Genomic DNA, 21,409 nt, shown 5'->3' on the forward strand with positions numbered 1-21,409 from the left:
TGCGACAGCTGAAAACCATAAGAGAAGCAGTGTGGCGCAGTGGAAAGAGCTCGGGCTTTGGAGTCAGAGGTCATGGGTTCAAATCCCGGCTTCACCAATTGTCAGCTGTGTGACTTTGGGCAAGTCACTTCACTTCTCTGGGCCTCAGTTACCGCATCTGTAAAATGGGGATTAAGACTGTGAGCCCCGCCACGGGACAACCTGATCACCTTGTAACCTCCCCAGCGCTTAGTACAGTGTTTAGCACATAGTAAGTGCTTAATAAATGCCATCGTTATTATTATTATTATTATTTCCAAAAGCCTTCCATGCCACTAATGATAATTGTGTACGAAGCCGTGTGGCTTAGTGGAAAGAGCACAGGACTTGGGGGCGGTAAACTGGGCTCTCATCAAAGCTCTGTCACTTGCCTGCTGTGTGATCTTGGGTCAGTCAGAGGACTTGGGTTCTAATCCCAGCTCCTCCACTTGTCTGCTGGGTGACCTTGGGAAAGTCACTTCACTTCTCTGTGCCTCAGTTACCTCATCTGTAAAATGGGGATTAAAACTGTGAGCCCCACATGGGACAACCTGATTACCCTGCATCTATCCCAGCACTTAGAACGGTGCTTGGCACATAGAAAGTGCTTAACAAATACCATTATTATTATTATTATTAACGACTACTCTAAGCAGCATGGCTCAGTGGAAAAAGCACGGGCTTTGGAGTCAGAGGTCATGGGTTCAAATCCTGGCTCTGCCAATTGTCAGCTGTGTGACTTTGGGCAAGTCACTGAACTTCTCTGTGCCTCAGTTACCTGATCTGTACAATGGGGATTAAGACTGTGAGACCCCCGTGGGACAACCTGATCACCTTGTAACCTCCCCAGCGCTTAGAACAGTGCTTTGCACATAGTAAATGCTTAATAAATGCCATTATTATTATTATTATTATTACTCTGTGGTTCAGTTTCCTCATTTTCAGAATGGGCATTCAATACCTGTTTTCCTTCTCCCTTGAACTGTGAGTTTCATGTGGAAAAGGGACTGTGTCTGATATAATTGTGTTGTATCCAACAATAATAATAATTATGGTATTTGCTAAGCACTTTTACTGTGTACCAAGAACTGCACTAAGCACTGGGGTAGATACAAGGTAATCATGTTGGACACAGTCCCTGTCCCACATGGGGCTCACAGTTTTAATCCCCATTTCACAGATGAAGTAACTGAGGCACAGAGAAGTTAATGAACTGCCCAAGGTCACACAGCACACAAGTGGTGGAGCCAGGATTAGAATCCATGTCCTCTGAATCCTAAGCCTGTGCTCTTACCACTAGGCCTTTAACACAGTGCTTGGCACAGCGTAAGAACTTAACAAATAGCACGACTATTAGGCATCACAGTAAGCAAAATTCACTCACATCACTTCAAGTTTATTCACCATGCTTTTTTATGCACTGGGTTTTTTTTTCAGCTTCATCTAAAACGGTAAGGCAGTCCTTCTGCCTTCCAGTGATTAAGTAGTTAGGATTCAGGGGCTTTTGTGCACTAAATGTACCTGGCATTTGGATGGAGGAGGAGGAATCCTTGCTATTTTCCAGTGAGTAAAATCAAACAGTGAGGGAACTTTGTCTTGTCATTCTTCTTGAAACGGATTGATCATGCCAATTTTCCTTTCGGAATAAATCCAGCTGAAATCTTGACATGGGCGAAATGCCACCTTCTAAACTGAGATTTGCAAATTTATAAAAACAGAGTCAGAGCTGCCTGGGCTTTAAGGACTGTGGTCAGAGTTTGCCACGTCGGAAAACTTTTCTAAGTAGTCCGTCTTATAAGAACACCTACCATTTTACCGTCCAGATTTTAAAGTCATTTAATCGATCAACCAATCAATGGTATTTATTGAGCACTTACTGTGTGCAGAGCGCTGCACTAAACACTTGGGAAAATACAATATTGGTATTGCATTTGGTTGGTAGACACAATCCCTTTCCACAACAAGCTTACAGTCTAGAGAGTGAGACCCCATCCTACTCCTAAGGACTCCTTAATAATAATAATAATGTTGGTATTTGTTAATACCACTGTACCACTGTTACCCACTGTCTAATCTCTTGGTTAATGACTGTGCACATTCTAGGGGCCAAGTGGGGTTTTACTGTTTACTCTTTATGATGCAAATTGGCCTGGTGTTTCTGAAGCTAATCATATTCAGAATGAAGAGAGAGACTGGACTCTTGAAAGCTCCAGAGATATCAGAAGCCGAAGAAATAGAATTTCTTTGTCAAAGTTGCATGCAACAAGTTGCTTTTTTTTTTTTTTAAAAAAAAAGGATGAATGTAGTTTCTGGGTTTGATTTGTCATCGGGATTCCACAGATCTGAGTGGGTGGCACTTGGAATCACAAAGCAATTTTCCTCCTGTGGCATGATGTTTATTATGTGGTCCCTGGCAGAGTGAGATTCTCAGTGCCATCACCCAACTCATTTCCCATTGCTTCTCTGCTTTGAATTATTTTTTCATTCACTTTAAGATGAGTAAGAAGGAGACAGGAGGAATGACGGAGTCAACCATATTTAAATGAGAGATGAGAGGCAGTGGCTGAATCCCCCTCCACCCCCACACACACACCCGGCAAGGAACAGGATAGGATTTCTCTTCCGCTCGCTAAGTTGCCACACATCATAAATCAAAGCTATAAATAATTGTACACTCTCGGCTGCAATTGATCTTTTAAGAATAGTTGGTGCTAGAAAACCATTCCAGAGAGAGGCTACAAAAAATCCATTACAATCAGGGTACCAGATTGAACTTCATGGCTGCAACCTCTCACAACTTTGAACCAAATTAGAAGATGCACTTAGCTAAAGAGTTAATGCGAAAGGACACTTTTTTTTTTGTGTGTGTGTCTATCCCTTCAACCACAGATCAGAAAGCCCAACCTCTCAGGGCTGTAGTGGGGAGAAAAGATGATTGTCAAACACTTACCAAGTGGAAAATTCCAGGAAAAAGCACTTTAAAGAGAAAGAACAAAGGAAACGCAGCCTCCATTTCTACTCTATGACCTGGAGAGATGGTATCTCGATTTTAAACAGCTGAATAGCAGAATGGAATGAAACTAAGCCCAAGGGACTGAATGAATGGCCCGTCAGGTAGATGAACAGTGATGCTGACATGACAGGACCTTTTTCGACGGGGACAGGAAAGATATCGACTCGCCTTAATTACGTCCTCATCAGACGATCTGCACTCCACGGACTCCACCAGATCTGTCACTGTTCCATCCTCCTCCACAGAGACCACCTTCACTGGCACCGCCACTGTCTTCCCTGTGAGGATGGCCGTATTCAAGATTTCTGCTTCCTGAAAGGCCAAACAAAACTTTATGTTTACACTCCTTTTTCCCCGCTACTTTGCTTCTGAACTGTGCCGATTTCTCTCTTCCCAGCCCTCCCTTTGTAGGAAGTTCAATTCACATTATTTGGGGGAAATCCTGACCCTCGGCAGCAGTGGGGTTAATAAGGATGGCATTTATTAAGTGCTTACTATGTGCAAACCACTGTTCTAAGCGCTGGGGAGGTTACAAGGTGATCAGGTTGTCCCATGGGGGGCTCACAGTCTTAATCCCCATTTTACAGATGAGGTAACTGAGGCCCAGAGAAGTTAAGTGACTCGCCCAAAGTCACACAGCTGATGAGTGGCAGAGCTGGGATTTGAACCCATGACCTCTGACTCCAAAGCCTGGGCTCTTTCCACTGAGCCCCGCTGCTTCTCTGTGACAAGCACAGCTGTCGTTCCTGGTAATTATTCAGTGCTCCCACACGGAGCTTTTCAGGAGGTAGAACGTGATAAGGGAAGAGATGCCTTTGCAGAAGAGCCGAGAAGTGAATGTACCAAATCGGTCCAACGTGACAAAACACAAGTCAGACGTAAGACAGAGATGCAGAGATACAATATGGGTAGTGTCACCCTCAGCCGGGCGACAGCCTCGAAAATTCTCCAGGCCCGTAAAGGTGTCTCTGCCAACAAATTACGTCTCATTCCTACCCAAACTTCTCCTCCCTCCCTCTCACCTCACAATTGCTCTCCCTTGCAAAGAGCCCGGGCTTTGGAGTCAGAGGTCATGGGTTCAAATCCCGGCCCCGCCAATTGTCAGCTGTGTGACTTTGGGCAAGTCACTTCACTTCTCTGGGCCTCAGTTCCCTCATCCGTAAAATGGGGATTAAGACTGTGAGCCCCCCGTGGGACAACCTGATCACCTTGTAACCTCCCCAGCGCTTAGAACAGTGCTTTGCCCATAGTAAGTGCTTAATAAATGCCATTATTATTATTATTATTATTATTATAAACTTAAGAATGTGGATAAAAATAATAATAATGGTATTGGTTAAGTGCTTACTAAGTGCCAGGCACTGTACTAAGCGCTGGGGTGGACTGAGCCCCTTCGTTCCTCTCCCCCTCGTCTGCCTCTCCATCCCCCCCGCCTTACCTCCTTCCCTTCCCCACAGCACCTGTATATATGTATATATGTTTGTACATATTTATTACCCTAGTTATTTATTTATTTATTTTACTTGTACCTATCTATTCTATTTATTTTATTTTGTTAGTATGTTTGGTTTTGTTCTCTGTCTCCCCCTTCTAGACTGTGAGCCCACTGTTGGGTAGGGACCGTCTCTATATGTTGCCAGCTTGTACTTCCCAAGCACTTAGTACAGTGCTCTGCACACAGTAAGCGCTCAATAAATACGATTGATTGATTGATTGATTGATGCAAGCAAATTGAGCTGGACACAGTCCCTGTTCCACTTGGAGCTCAAAGTCTCAATCCCCATTTTAGAGATGAGGTAACTGAGGCACAGAGAAGTTAAGTGACTTGCCCAAGGTCACAGTGGCAGAACCAGGATTAGAACCCATGACCTTCTGAATCCCAGGCCCACGCTCTATCCACTATGCCATGCTGCTAGAAAACGGACACATCATTTAAAGAAAGAGACACTCTCTTTTTTTTTGCCTCTGCACTATAAAGTTAGAATCCTGATAGCAGGGTTGTCATTTTTCCCCTACAGTCTCTGGAGAAGAAGTGAAATCACTTTGCAGACCACTGGATGGATAGAGACATTTTTCTCTTCCAGAATAAAATGGGAAAGGTCGTTTTAAATATTTTGAAATTACAGCTAACACAAAGGGAAATAAATGGCTTTGGAATAGGCAGAAAGCAGCAACTGAAAGCCCATCTGCCTTGGGTAAATTCTAGTTTTCAAAACAGAATGCATTGTTCTGGCAGACCAAGGCATTCGAGATGTTTGTAACTTGAGTTTTCAGATTTAAATGATGGATTCGAGGCATCCTTGAGCGATCCACAAACAATGATTCCATTAAAGCTGACCGAGTCCACTCGCTCCACCAGATTCATTCTACGAGATGCAGCGTGACACTACAAAGCCCCATGAGTAATTCCATTTAAATGGGAACATCCCTTTTGTCCTTCTTCAGCTATTGAGCCTTGATCTGCAAAGACCTGTCCCGGCTAAAACACTGGAAACACAGTTGATGTTCTGGAAAATAGTTCTGCTATTCCACAAGGTGAACGTGCTTTTAAACTCCTCGGGAGACACTTCCCAAGGTGACTTTAGAGAGCAACCACCCTTTCCTTTCACTTAGTTCCTTTCTTTCTGCTGTTTGGAGTAAAATTCAGACATCACGACCTGGTGGAAAGAATTCAGGACTGGGAGTCAGGATATCTGGGTTCTAATCCCAGCTCTGTCTCTTCCCGGCTGTGTGACCTTGGGCAAGTCTCTTGATAATAATTATGGTATTTGTTAAGCACTTACTACGTGCCAAGCACTGTTCTAAGCACTGGGGTAGATACCAGGTAATCAGGTTGTCCCACGTGGGGCTCACAGTCTTAATCCCCATTTTACAGATGAGGTAACTGAGTCCAGTGTCACCCAGCAGACAAATGGTGAAGCCGGGATTAGAACCCACGAACTCTGATTCCCAAGACCATACACTTTCCACTAAACTACGCTGCTTCTCTTGATCCCTCTGTGCCTCAGTTTCTTCACCTGTAAAATGAGGATCAACTCTCTGGTCTCCCTCTCCCTTGGACAATTCATTCAATCGTATTTATTGAGCACTTACTGTGTGCAGAGCCTCTTGTAGAATAGGGACAGTGTCTGATCTTATTATATTGTATTTACTCCAGAGTTTAGCACAGTGCTTGGAACGTAGCAATTATTATCATTAATTCAGGCATGGCAGCAGTACATTTCTGGAGCTGTACGGGCTCGTTCGCCAGTTGCATGGGCTCCTGAGAATCCCAGTTCATTCTTTCATTCAGTCATATTTATTGAGCACTGTGTGCAGAGCACTGTACTAAGCGCTTGGAAAGTACAACTTGGCAACATATTGTGACGGTCCCTACCCAACAACAGGCTCACAGTCTAGAAGGGGGAGACAGACAACAAAACAAAACATGTGGACAGGTGTCAAGTCGTCAGAACAAATAGAATTAAAGCTAGATGTACATCATTAACATCTACATCTCTACATCTCTACATCTACATCTCTGCCCCTGCTCTCTCCCCCTCCTTCCAGGCTCCCATCTCCTCCTGCCTTCAGGACATCTCCGTCTGGATGTCTGCCCGCCACCTAAAACTCAACGTGTCTAAGACTGAACTCCTTGTCTTCCCTCCCAAACCCTGCCCTCCCCCTGACTTTCCCATCACTGTTGATGGCACTACCATCCTTCCGTCTCACAAGCCCGCAACCTTGGTGTCATCCTCGACTCCGCTCTCTCGTTCACCCCTCACATCCAAGCCGTCACCAAAACCTGCCGGTCTCAGCTCCGCAACATTGCCAAGATCCGCCCTTTCCTCTCCATCCAAACCACTACCCTGCTCATTCAAGCTCTCATACTATCCTGTCTGGATTACTGTATCAGCGTCCTCTCTGATCTCCCATCCTCCTGTCTCTCCCCACTCCAATTCATACTTCACGCCACTGCCCGGATTGTCTTTGTCCAAAAATGCTCTGGGCATGTTACTCCCCTCCTCAAAAATCTCCAGTGGCTACCAATCAATCTGCGCATCAGGCAGAAACTCCTTACCCTTGGCTTCAAGGCTGTCCATTACCTCGCCCCCTCCTACCTCACCTCCCTTCTCTCCTTCTCCAGCCCACCCCACACCCTCCGCTCCTCTGCCACTAATCTCCTCACTGCGCCTCGTTCTCGCCTGTCCCACCGTCGACCCCTGGCCCACGCCCTCCCCCTGGCCTGGGATGCCCTTCCTTCGCACATCCGCCAAGCTAGCTCTCTTCCTCCCTTCAAGGCCCTACTGAGAGCTCACCTCCTCCAGGAGGCCTTCCCAGACTGAGACCCCTCCTTCCTCTCCCCCTCCTCCCCCTCTCCATCCCCCCTGCTTTACCTCCTTCCCTTCCCCACAGCACCTGTATATATGCATATATGTTTGTACATACTTATTACACTATTTATTTATTTATTTTACTTGTACATTTTTATTCTACTTATTTTATTTTGTTAATATGTTTTGTTTGGTTCTCTGTCTCCCCCTTCTAGACTGTGAGCCCACTGTTGGGTAGGGACCGTCTCTATATGTTGCCAACTTGTACTTCCCAAGCGCTTAGTACAGTGCTCTGCACACAGTAAGCGCTCAATAAATACAACTGAATGAATGAATCATTAACAAAATAAACAGAATAGGAAATATGTACAAGTAAAATAGAGTAATAAATCTGTACAAACATAGATACAGGTGCTGTGGGGAGGGGAAGGAGGTAGGGCGGGGGGGATGGAGAGGAGGAGAGGAAAAGGGGGGCTTGTCAGCTGCAGCCAGGCCCTACCCTCAGTTTTCTCAGGTAAGTTATCCCATCAGGGAGAAGCATGCTTGATGAGCTCAAGGATGAATGGACCTCAGGTGCTACCCCTGGACCTCTCTCCAAATTAGTTCCTCACCACATCTCTGTGGGGCCAGCACAGGGTCTATTATTGTGCTCCCACCATCTCGTCTTATGCCGTCAAGTCGTCTCCGATCCATAGCGACATCAAGGACACATCTCTCCCAGAACGTCCCACCTCCACCTGCAATCGATCTGGTAGTGGATCCACAGAGTTTTCTCGGTAAAAATAAAGTAGTTGACCAATGCTTCCTCCTGCTCTGTAAACTCGAGTCTCCGCCCTCGACTCTCTCATCATCATCATCAATTGTACTTATTGAGCGCTTACTATGTGCAGAGCACTGTTCTCCCAGGCCGCTGCTGCCCAGCACAGGAGAGTTTTGACTTGTAGCAGATGGCCTTCCATTCACTAGCCACTGGCCAAGCTAGGAATGGAATGGGTAGGCCTCAGCTTGACTCTCCCTCCTACGGTCGAGACTGATAGAGGACTGGACTCTCTCCAGGTGTAACTTTGTGCAGCCGAAGTAACTGGAGTTATTGTTGTGCTCCCTCTGTACAGCTGAAGTAATTATTATTATTATTAATAATAATGGCATTTATTAAGCACTTACTATGAGCAAAGCACTGTTCTAAGCACTGGGGAGGTTACAAGGTGCTCAGGTTGTCCCATGGGAGGTTCACAGTCTTCATCCCCATTTTACAGATGAGGTAACTGAGCCCCAGAGAACTTAAGTGACTCGCCCAAAGTCACACAGCTGACAAGTGGCAGAGCCGGGATTCGAACCCATGGCCTCTGACTCCAAAGCCCGTGCTCTTTCCGCTGAGCCACGCTGCTTCTCTACTTGGAGTCATTCTTCTGCCAAGAGTCATGTGTTGGGGTCAAAGTTGAAGCAGTGTGGTCCAGTGGAAAGGGCACAGACCATGGATGATAATAATAATAATAATGATGATGGCATTTAGTAAATGCTTACTATCTGCAAAGCACTGTTCTAAGTGCTGGGGAGGTTCCAAGGTGATCAGGTTGTCCCACAGGAGGCTCACAGTCTTCATCCCCATTTTACAGATGAGGTAACTGAGGCCCAGACAAGTGAAGTGACTTCATTCATTCATTCAATCGTATTTATTGAGCACTTACTGTGTGCAGAGCACTGTACTAAGCGCTTGGGAAGTCCAAGTTGGCAACATATAGAGACGGTCCCTACCCAACAGCGGGCTCACAGTCTAGAAGGGGGAGACAGATGACAAAACAAAACATATTAACAAAATAAAATAGAACAAATATGACTTGCCCAAAGTCACACAGGTGACAATTGGCGGAGCCGGGATTTGAACCCCTGACCTCTGACTCCAAAGCCCATGCTCTTTCCACTGAGCTACGCTGACCTGTGTTCTAATCCAGGCTTCGCCAGTTGCCTGCTGTGTGGCCCTGGGAAAGTCACTTCACTTCTCTGTGCCTCAGTTTCCTCACCCGTAAAATGAGGATAAAATACCCATTCTCCTGCCCTTCTAGACTATGAGCCCTTTGTGGCAGGGAATGTCTCTCTTTATTGCTGTATTGTACTTTCCAAGTGCTTAGTACACTGCTCTGCACACAATAAGTGCTTAATAAATACATTTGAATGAATGAGGGACTGGGACAGTGTCTGACTGGATAATACCTGTATCACCCTAGTGCTGAGTACAGTGCTTGGCACATATAATAATAATAATAATAATAATAATAATAATAATAATAATAATAATAATAATAATAATGGCATCACAAGGACTCCTGAATAACTAAATCATTGCGCAAGCAATAAATGGGATTTATTGAGCATTTACGCTTTGCAGAGCAGTGCACACAGCACTCTGCACACAACAAGTGCTCACTAAATACTTTCAGGAACTGCACTGCCCTGCATCTAGAATTTGGAAAGCTCCCCCCAATATTCTATTCGGAAAATGACTGTCCCAGTGGGAATTCCACTTTTCTTTTCATTATGAGGTTATTTTGCTGACTCATATCCATCTCCTATGTCCTCACAATTTTAATGTAGTTTTCTGAAATAGTCTATAAATACTTTAAGAACCATTCTGATAAATGAACCGTCACAAGAGAAAATACTAAAAAAAGGATGAAAAAGCTTTTAACTTCACCCGAATCAGCTGCTTTTCTCAACTAAAAGCCGCAGAATTAAAAATCTGGAATTTCCTTCTGGCTAATGAGCGGAGGATAAACAGAACGTAAAACAAATACAACTGAGCACCCAGTGAAGTATTCATCCTCTCTGCAGTGAGCTAAAGCGATATGAATGCCTTTGCCATTAGCTGTAGGCCAAAAGGAGGGTTTTTTTGGCACCACCATGGCCCATCATCTCAACTCGCTCGCACATAAGCCGTTTCACATCATTTAATTCTCTGTGAGTGTGATGTGAGAAATGGCCATTTGGGGAAAGTGAGAGATGAAAATTAACTGGCATCCTAAGCTTGTTTTGAGCTCGGGAATTTGCAGGAAATCAGCTCTGAGCAGCAGGGAAGGGGCCCCTACAGACCAGAACAAAGGGAAAGAGGATGAAATAACAGCATGAGTGACTTAGGTTAGACATTAAAAGTTGTTGGGTAGGGATCCTCTCTGTCTGTTGCTGAATTTTACTTTCCAAGCGCTTAGTACGGTGTTCTGCACACAGTAAGCGCTCAATAAATACGATTGAATAAATGAATTAAAATGAATTTTCTCACCGTGAGGCTTGCTAAATACTGGAATGTTTGCTCCGGAATGGTTTAAAGACTTTTCCCTGGAGGCTTTAAAAAACTGAAGATGGTTTCAGATCTACCCAAACTATTAGCAATGCTTCTCCCTACCCCTAACTTCGTGTTGCCTAAAAACTGACTCTTCAAACAATAAGGTCAATGATGAAAATGAAGAGTGTAGATATTGATCCATTGTTTACAACTCCCTGGGTAACTTCCTGCTGAATTACTATTTCCCCCTGTAGACCGTACGCTCCTTGTGGGCAGGGAACCAACTCTGCTGTACTGAACTCTCCCAAGTGGTTAGTACAGTGAATGCTCAATAAATACGACTGACTAATTGATTGAATGGTCTACACCTGTTTTTTTTTCCCATCCTCTGTATTATCGTGGTTCAATGGAAAGAGCCCGGGCTTTGGAGTCACAGGTCATGGGTTCAAATCTCGACTCTGCCAATTGTCAGCTGTGTGACTTTAGGCAAGTCACTTCACTTCTCTGGGCCTCAGTTACCTCATCTGTAAAATGGGGATTAAGACCGTGAGCCTCCCGTGGGGACAACCTGATCACCTTGTAACCTCCCCAGCGCTTAGAACAGTGCTTTGCACATAGTAAGTGCTTAATAAATGCCATTATTATTATTATTATTATTATTATTATTATTATTATCGTATCTACCCCAGAGTTTAGAATAGTTTTTGCCACATAGTAAGCGCTGAACAAATACCATCATTTTTTTTTTTTTTTTTGCTTTACAAAGGAGAAAGAGGAATACTAAGTATTTGCTTCTTTGTTTGCGCTAAAGAGGCTGTTTATTGTTATGTTCTGGTAATTCCATGTTGGGTCAATCAGCTGTTCCTCATCCTACTTCAGACTCCTCAAGGCTAAGAGGGAGAGAGTGGGGGAGTGCAGTAATAATGTATAATTATAATTGTGGCATCAGTTAAGTTTACTATGTGCCAAGCACTCTACTAAGTATGAAGCAGCGTGGCTCAGAGGAACGAGCACGGGCTTTGGAATCAGAGGTTGTGGGTTCAAATCCCAGCTCTGCCAATTGTCAGCTGTGTGACTTTGGGCAAGTCACTTAACTTCTCTGGGCCTCAGTTACCTCATCTGTAAAATGGGGATTAAGACTGTCAGCCCCCTGTGGGACAACCTGATCACCTTGTTACCTCCCCAGCGCTTAGAACAGTGCTTTGCATATAGTAAGCGCTTAATAAATGCCATTATTATTATTATTATTATTATTATTATTATTGTTACTAAGTGCTAAGGTGGAAATGAGATAATCAGGTCGGACACAGTCGCTGCTCAATTTGGGGCTCAAAGTCTCAGTACTTTCCTGTAGTGATGCAGAACTGAGAGTCGGGCACCATTTGAGTAGTATTTTCAAAACATGGAAAAATGAAGACCTCGACTTCTATTTTCGAGTCTTGTTTGTTAGGACATTATGTCAGGACATAATCAAATGTAATTTGCTGAAGCTAAAATGGAATATATCTATTGCCTTCTCTTCATCTCTTGAATCTACCAGTCACTCATCCTGCTCATTTGAAAAGAGACTAAAATGAATCTTGACACAGAGATTAAAGTTTAAAGAAGGTATGTTGAGAAAATGTCCCGCCATGGACCCCTGGCCCACTTCTTTCCCCTGGCCTGGAATGCCCTCCCTCCACACATCCGCCAAACTAGCTCTCTTTCTCCCTTCAAAGCCCTACTGAGAGCTCACCTCTTCCAGGAGGCCTTCCCAGACTGAGCCCCCTTTTTCCTCTCCTCCTCCCCTCCCCATCAATCCCCGCCTCGGCCCTATCTCCTTCCCCTCCCCACAGCATTTGTTTATATTTGTAAATATTCATTACTCTATTTACTTCTACACATTTGCTACTCTGTTTTATTGATGATGTGCATATAACTATAATTCTATTTATTCTGACGGTTTTGACACCTCTACATGTTTTGTTTTGTTGCCTGTCTCCCTCTTCTAGACTGTGAACCCACTGTTGGGTAGGGACCGTCTCTATATGTTGCCAACTTGTACTTTCCAAGCGCTTAGTACGGTGCTCTGCACACAGTAGGCTCTCAGTAAATACGATTGAATGAATGAATGAATGAATGAATGAATGAATGAGAAAATGGAGTGAAGCCTGACATTTTATGCTGAGTTCTTCCCCTCACCATCTGAGTCACCTCAGGGCTACCCACTCAAGGTCATTCCTCTGGCCTTCACTAAGCTATCTGCTAAAGGGGAATAACACACATTTTACCTTTGATGATTAAATGATTTGAGTTCCACAAAATATCCTATATTATACAGGACAATTGTCTAGGGACCCAAAATTCACCTTGAAGCAGAATTTTCAGCTAATACCACCTGCGCATGAGTGATGCTATTTATTGCATTTATCTCTTAGACATATATACTGTCTCATTTGTATGAGTATTTAGATCAGTAGAAATAATGGCTACTCCAGGGAGAGGAAATATGAGAGATGATAGTGCTTCTTTCCTCTAGACTGCAAGCACGTTGTGGGCAGGGAATATGTTCACCAACTCTGTTATACAGCACTTTCCCAAATGCTTAGTACAGTTCTCTGCACACAGTAAGTGCTCAATAATTACCATCGACTGACTCTCTAAGCATGTGTTCAATGCTCAAGAAAAGTGAATATTCCATTGCTGAGAGTATGTTACTGCTCTAAGGTCAGGTAAGAAATGATAGCCTCAAGACTTTACAGACCCGATGCGTTCCATAAAGATTCTTCATGTAAAGAGTTCCTAGTTGAAATAAGATGTATACGGCTGTAGTGTCATCACTGACTGATATTTACCGAGTCCTCACAGTGAATATCTCCAGACACTTAAACCTGCAAGAGTGGCAATAGGGAGAGATAAGAGTAACCAATCAATCCATCAGTGGTATTTATTGAGTGTTTACTGTGTGCAGAATACTATATTAAGCATTTGGGAGAGTACAATATAACAGAGTTAATAGACACAATAGTTTGGTGGCAACAGCACACCCTTGGGAGTCAGAGGTCATGGGTTCTAATCCCAGCTCCGCCACATGTTTGCTGTGTGACCTTGGGCAAGTCACTTAACTTCTCTGAGCTTCAGTTATCTCATCTGTAAAATGGGGATTAAGACTGTGAGCCCCATGTGGAACAACCTGATTACCTTGTATCTATCCCAGTGCTTAGAACAGCGCTTGGCACATAGTAAGCACTTAACAAATACCATAACTAACTGCCTACAAGCAGTTTGATCAATCATATTTATTGAGCACTTACTGTGTGCAGAGCACTGTACTAAGTGCTTGGGAATTACAAGTTGGCAACATACAGAGATGGTCCCTACCCAACAATGGGCTCACAGTCTAATCAATCAATTAATCATATTTATCGAGCACTTACTCTGTGCATACAATATGGTGAATGGTGCATACAATGGTGAATACAATATAACAGAGTTGGTAGATACATTCCCTGCCTACAATGAGCTTACAGTCTAGATGGGGAGAGAGACACTAATGTAAGTGAAAATGTTTTGGATAGGTACCTAAGTGTTGTAGGGCTGAAGGTGGGAAAAAGGTGAAAATCTAAGTGCAAGGGTGAAGCAGATGGGAATGGAATGGGAATTCAGGGAAGGCCTCTCGGAGGAGATGTGCCTTCATGAAGGCTTTGAAGGAGGGGAGTGTAATTGCTTGTCAGATATGAAGAGGGAGGCTGTTCTAGGGCAGAAGCAGGAAGTGGGCAAGAGGTTGACATCAAGATAGAAAAGAATGCAATACATTCATTCATTCAGTCATATTTATTGAGCGCTTACTGTGTGCAGAGTACTGTACCAAGTGCTTGGGAAGTACACGTTGGCAGCATCTAGAGACGGTCCCTACCCAACAGCGGGCTCACAGTCTAGAAGAGGGAGACAGACAACAAAACAAACATATTAACAAAATAAAATAATAGGAAATAGGTTGGCAGTAGAGCAGTGAAGTGTGTGGGTTGGGTTGTAATAGTAATAATAATAATAATAATGTTGGTATTTGTTAAGCACTTACTATGTGCAAAGCACTGTTCTAAGCACTGGGATAGATACAAGGTAATCAGGTTGTCCCACGAGGGGCTCACAGTCTTCATCCCCATTTTACAGATGAGGGAACTGAGGCACAGAGAAGTGAAGTGACTCGCCCAAAGTCACACAGCTGACAAGCGGCGGAGTCAGGATTTGAACCCACAGCCTCTGACTCCAAAGCCTGTGCTCATTCCACTGAGCCACGCAGGGATGTAAAATAGGAGGGAACAAGTCGACTGAATGCTTTAAAGCTCATTGTAAGGTGTTCCTGTTTGATGCAGAAGTGGGTGGGCCACCACTGGAGGTTCTCGAGACAGGAAACATGGACTGAACATTTTCATAGAAAAATGATCTGGGTAGCAGTGGGAAGTATGGAGTGGAGTAAGGAGTGACAGGAGGCGGGGAAGTTAGCAAGGAGGCTGATGCAGTAATTATGGTGGGATAGGATAAGTCCTTGCATTAATGTCGTAGCAGTTTGGCTGGGAAGGAAAGGGTGGATTTTAGTGATGTTGTGAAGGTTGAACGGACAGGATTTGGTGACAGATTACACGTGTGGGTTAAATGAGAGAGATGAGCCGAGGATAACACCAAGGCTACAGGCTTGTGAGACAAGCAGCATGGCTCAGTGGAAAGAGCACGGGCTTTGGAGTCCGAGGTCATGGGTTCAAATCCAGTCTCTGCCAATGGCCAGCTGTGTGACTTTTGGCAAGTCATTTCACTTCTCTGGGCCTCAGTTCCCTCATCTGTAAAATGGGGATGAAGACTGTGGGACAACCTGGGACAACCGTGGGACAACCTGATCACCTTGTAACCTCCCTAGTGCTTAGAACGGTGCTTTGCACACAGTAAGTGCTTAATAAATGCTATCGTTATTAGTACTGTCTATGGTGATGGGAAAGTCATGGAGAAGATAGGGTCTGGGTGGGAAGATGAGGAGTTTTGGACATGGTAAGTTTGAGGAGTCATCCAAGTAGAGATACCCTGAAGGAAGAGGAATTACAAGTTTGCAGGGAAGGGAAAAGATCAGGACTGGAGATCTAGATTAGGGAATCATCCACATAGAGATGGTTGTTGAAGCTATTAGAGCATGAGAGTTCTCCAAGGGAGGGGGGTGTAAATGAAGAATAGAAGGGGACTAAGACTTGAGGGATACCGATAATTAAGGGGTGGGAGGCAGAGGAGAAGCCTGTGAAGGAGACTGCAACTGGGTGGCCAGATCGGAAAGATCGGAGAGATCGGAGGAGAACCAGGGGAGAACAGGGTCAGTCAAGCCAATGTTGGATAAGAACTCTAGGAGAAGGAGGTGATCAAAGTATATAGAGCAGCTGAGAGGTCAAGGAGGCTTAGGATGAAGTAAAGGCTGTAAGAATTTGCACAAAGGAGATCAATGATGACCTTTGAAAGGGCAGTTTCAGTGTAGTGAAGGTGGTGGAAGCCAGATTGGAGGGGGTCAAGGAGAGATTTGAACGAGAGAAAGGGAAGACAGCAGGTGTAGGCAACTTCCCCAAAGAGTTTGGAAAGGAATTTTAGGAGAGGGATGCGATGATAACTGAAAGGAGTCGTAGGATCAAGGGAAGGGTTTTTTAGGATATGGGACATGAGCAGATCTAAGAGCAATGGGGAAGAAGCCATTGTAGACTGAGTATTTGAAGACGGTGGTCAGGGAGGGAAGAAGGGAGGGGGCAAGCATTTTGATAAGGTGCAAAGTGATGGGGTCATATGTACAGATGGAGGCCGTGGATTTTGACAAGAAGCAGAAGATCTCTTGAGATGCTGCTGGGAAAGATGTGAGAGTTGAAGGGGTAGGAGAAAAGAGGAAATGGAGAGCAGTAAGGGTGATTTTAGGGAGAACAGACCCAGTGGTTTCATTTTTATCATATAGAATGTGGCCAGGTCATTAGGGGCAAGAAATGGGGACAGGGGGTTTGAGGACAGAGCTTAATGTCTGAAACAACGGGTGAAGGCAATGGGCATGGGAATCAATTAGGATGGAGAAATAAAGCTGTAGGGCAGAATAGAGGGCAGAACTTAGGCAATTCATTCAATCGTATTTATTTAGCGCTTACTGTGTGTGGAGCACTGGACTAAGTGCTTGGGAAGTACAAGTTGGAAACATATAGAGACGGTCCCTAACCAGCAACCAGCTCACGGTCTAGAGGGGGAGACAGACATTAATACAAATAGATAAAACAATCAATTACAGATAGATACATAGGTGCTGTGGGGAGTCATTCATTCAATCGTATTTATTGAGCGCTTACTGAGTGCAGGGCACTGTACTAAGCGCTTGGGAAGTCCAAGTTGGCAACATAGAGAGACGGTCCCTACGCAACAGTGGGCTCACAGTCTAGACGGGGGAGACATTCATTCATTCATTCATTTGATCATATTTATTGAGCGCTTACTGTGTGCAGAGCACTGTACTAAGCGCTTGGGAAGTCCAAGTTGGCAACATATAGAGACGGTCCCTACCCAACAGTGGGCTCACAGGCTGCAAACACGTGAAGTGACTTGCCCAAAGTCATGTGGCGGAGCATGCCCCGGCCGCCTCACCCTGACCAGTCTGATCACCGGAAGCCCGGCGGGGGCGGGAGGAAGGAGACCTACTTCAATGATAAATTTGAGATGGACAATGTAGATCTGATATCTGGATTTCCACAACAATGCTCTGTGGCTCCTGCACAGGAGCAAATGAGACTGTGGAGACGATTCAAGGAGAAGCAGCGTGGCTCAGTGGAATGGGCCAGGGCTTTGGAGTCAGAGGTCATGGGTTCAAATCCCATCTCCACCACTTGTCAGCTGTGTGACTTTGAGCAAGTCACTTCACTTCTCTGGGCCTCAGTTCCCTCGTCTGTAAAATGGGGATGAAGACTGTGAGTCCCCCGTGGAACAAGCTGATTGCCTTGTAACCTCCCCAGTACTTAGAATAGTACTTTGCACATAGTAAGTGCTTAATAAATGCTATTATTATTATTATTATTATTATTATTATTATTATTACTATTATTATCCAAGGCCAGGGGTTAGTGGTACCAGATTAGTGAAGGGATAGGGGATTGAGTGAGTGGATTTCAGTAGAGAGGGCAGTGGTGAGGGCATCATTTTGGTCATCGAGGGAAGGAAGTTTGGGTATGGAGACTAAATGGGGCATGATGACTTGAGAAAATTAGTGCGGTCAAAAGATTGGAGGTCTCTGGGATCAAAACAGATTTGTGGGAGAGAAGGCAGCTGAGGAGGTTCTGTTTGGATAGAAGGCACGTAGGAAGATGTCATCAACTGAACTATGAGCAGGGACAGAAGGAGAAGGGACAAAGTGAGATGGTCCCTCATAGGGCAAAAGCAGGTGATGAATGGTTTCCCATTGGATAACAGACAGGAAGTAGAAGAAAACCATAATAATAATAATAATAATAATTTAAGTACTTACTATGTGCCAAGCACTGTTCTAAGCACTGGAGTATTTGCAAGGTAATCAGGTTGTCCCACTTGCGGCTCACAGTCTTAATCCCCATTTTACAGATGAGGTAACTGAAACGCAGGGAAGTGACTTGCCCAAGGTCACACAGCAGACAAGTGGCAGAGCCAGCATTCGAACCCACGTCCTCTGACTCCCAAGCCTGTGCTCTTAATAATAATAATATTAATGTTGGCACTTGTTAAGCATTTACTATGTGCAAAGCACTGTTCTAAGCACTGGGGGGAATACAAGGAGATGAGGTTGTCCCATGTGGGGCTCACAGTCTTAATCCCCATTTTACAGATGAGGGAACTGAGGCAAGTGAAGTGACTTGCCCAAAATCACACAGCAGACATGTGGGGGAGCCGGGATTCGAATCCATGACCCATGCTCTTTCCACTCAGCCACGTTGATGCTCTCTATAAGACACTTGAGCAGTGAGGGGTTATATTTAAACTGGTGGAACAGAGAGCGGCTTTTTAAGTATGTTGAATTAAGGCCTAATTGAATGTCCTATTTGGCATGGAAATGAAGAATAAATAAGGACTCCACCCTGCTCTTACTCTCATGTTCAATTATGTTCTAACCCAAATTGGCCAAGCTGCCACTGAAAAGTCACTGGTTTCATCAGGACAAGTAGAACCACGTATACAGAAGAGGGAGGAGAATGTGAAGTACAATCTCAACCGATGCTGAGAACACCAGTCACCATGAAGCAGGATGTAATGACAACCCTGGGCTCGTGAAGAAGACTTTGGTTCTTGGACTGAAACTAATCTGGTTTATGGGAACTCAGTGGCCAGAGGGAAAGGGGAAGAATTTATGATATATCCTAACTAAATATTCTGTGTAGTTCAAGTCAACTCCCAATCCAGTTATTAAAAACTGCTGATCTTTTATAACGATAATATATTCCACACTAATAGCAATTGCTATAAATCAAGACCAGAAGACATAACCATGTTGGAAGGCTTCTGTCTTAATGGCAGGATCAGATCATAAAACTGCCTCTAAAATGGTCTTCTCAATCTGGTGAAGGTATAGGAAGTAGCCCACTAGAAATAGTACAGAATGGGAGTCAAGGGACATGAGTTCTAATCCAGTCTCTGCCACTTGCCTACTGTGTGACCTTGGACAAGTCATAACCTCTCTAGGCCACAGTTATCTCATCTGTAAAATGGGGATTCAATACCTGTTCCCCCTCCTCCTCGGACTGTGAGTCCTATATAGGACAAGGACTGTGGCCAAACTGAGTACCTTGTATCGACCCTGGGACTTAGTACAGTATTTGATATGAACTAAGAGCTTAACAAACACAATTATTAATATTATTATTACCCAGGCAATTGGGAAGGCTTAGCTAATGAAGGACTTTCTACAGCCTAGCTGGAGTATTCCTTTGGTGGGGAAACCAATTATTTTGACAGCTGAAATTACACATGGCATGGGGATTGGAATAATCAATCCATCAATCGTATTTATTGGACTCTCACTGTGTGTTGTGCAATAAGTGCTGGGACGATCAACTGATCAATTGCATTTGTTGAGCACTTACTGTGTGTAGAGCATTGTGCTAAGCACTTGGGAGAGTACAATATAACCATAAAACAGACACCTTCCCTGTCCCCAGCAAGCTTAGAGTCTAGAGGGACAGATACAAGATAATCAAACACGACAGTCCCTGACCCACATGGGGCTCACTGGCATTTTATCTCCAGTTTACAGATGAGGAACTGAGGAACAGAGAGGTTAGGTTCATTCATCCAATCATATTTATTTAGCGCTTACTATGTGCAGAGCACTGTACTAAGCGCTTGGGAAGTACAGGTTGGCAACATATAGAGACGGTCCCTACCCAACAACGAGCTCACAGTCTAGAAGGAGGAGACAGACAACAAAACGAAACATGTGGACAGGTGTCAAAATTGTCAGAACAAATAGAATTATAGCTATGTGCGCATCATTAACAAAACAAATAGAACAGCAAATATGTACAAGTAAAATAAATACAGTAATAAATCCTACCCAACAACGGGCTCATGGTCTAGAAGGGGAAGACAGATAATAAAACAAAACAAGTAGGCAGGCATCATTAGGATCGAAATAGAGAAATAGAATTATAGAATTATGTTAGGTGACTTGCACAGGGTCACCCAGGGACCTGGTGGTGGAACCAGAACTAGAACCTCCCAGGCCTACTGATTTCTAGTTCTGTGCTCTTTCCATGAGGTGACACAGCCTTCCCTATTATTCAGAAGTCAAGAATAATAACCTCTGGGCAACAGAGATGCAGCTGAGAAATGGGGAGGTGGGCCAATCCAGAACCACCAGTCCACAACGGAATACAGAAAGATGACCAAGACCACAGGCCTAAGGAAAAAAAAATACAGACAACACTGGCTCCACCTAAAACTTTTGGGTCCATAGTGCTAGTTATAATGTAGGAGGTCAATATTTCTTGGTTCAACCCTCTTCACTCATCTAAAACCGCTAATAGTCACTCATTCATCTCTACCTCTAGCCATTCCTTGGCTTTAAGGCACTCCATCAGGTCTCAAACCCTCTTATTTATCACGTCTCTTCTCTCATTACACCCCAACCTGTTCCCGTCATGGCTTCCAAGTTTACCTTCCCATTCATTTTGTCTTGTTCTTGTCTCACCAGAACACAGAAATTCCCATCTTTAAAACCCTCCTGAAATTCCACCTCATCCAGGAGCAATTCCCCGATAATAATCATGATGGCATGTATTAAGTGCTTACTATGTGCAAAGCACTGTTCTAAGCACTGGGGAGGTTACAAGGTGGTCAGGTTGTCCCACGGGGGGCTCACAGTCTTACTCCCCATTTTACAGATGAGGGAACTGAGGCACAGAGAAGTGAAGTGACTTGCCCAAAGTCATACAGCTGACAATTGGCGGAGCTGGGATTTGAACCCATGACCTCTGACTCCAAAGCCCATGCTCCTTCCATTGAGTCACGCTACTTCTATCACGTCTCTTCTCTCATTACACCCCAACTTGTTCCCGTCACGGATTCCAAATTTACCTTCTCATTCATTTTGTCTTGTTCTTGTCTCACCAGAACACAGAAATTCCCATCTTTAAAACCCTCCTGAAATTCCACCTCATCCAGGAGCAATTCCCCAATCAAACTCCACCGACTTAATGGGGGAAACTGACAGACAATCACAAAAACTACTGGCAAAAAACTATGGCAGATGATAGCAGGAGTATGGACAGATAAATATGTGAGTAA

The 21,409-nt window shown here is 44.3% G+C and overlaps 1 protein-coding gene across 1 annotated transcript in view; it reads right to left on the minus strand.

The window, feature by feature from the left end:
- The window catches only part of LOC119942890 (transmembrane protein 132D-like), a 645,325-nt gene that overhangs the window by 101,325 nt on the left and 522,591 nt on the right, over window positions 1-21,409 (minus strand). The window contains exon 5 of the mRNA XM_038763929.1: window positions 3,200-3,343. Coding sequence (XP_038619857.1) covers window positions 3,200-3,343 — 144 coding nt within the window. The remainder of the gene's footprint in view (window positions 1-3,199; window positions 3,344-21,409) is intronic.

The sequence above is a fragment of the Tachyglossus aculeatus genome, chromosome 21 (assembly GCF_015852505.1).
Source record: "Tachyglossus aculeatus isolate mTacAcu1 chromosome 21, mTacAcu1.pri, whole genome shotgun sequence".
In the NCBI taxonomy this organism is placed as follows: domain Eukaryota; kingdom Metazoa; phylum Chordata; class Mammalia; order Monotremata; family Tachyglossidae; genus Tachyglossus; species Tachyglossus aculeatus.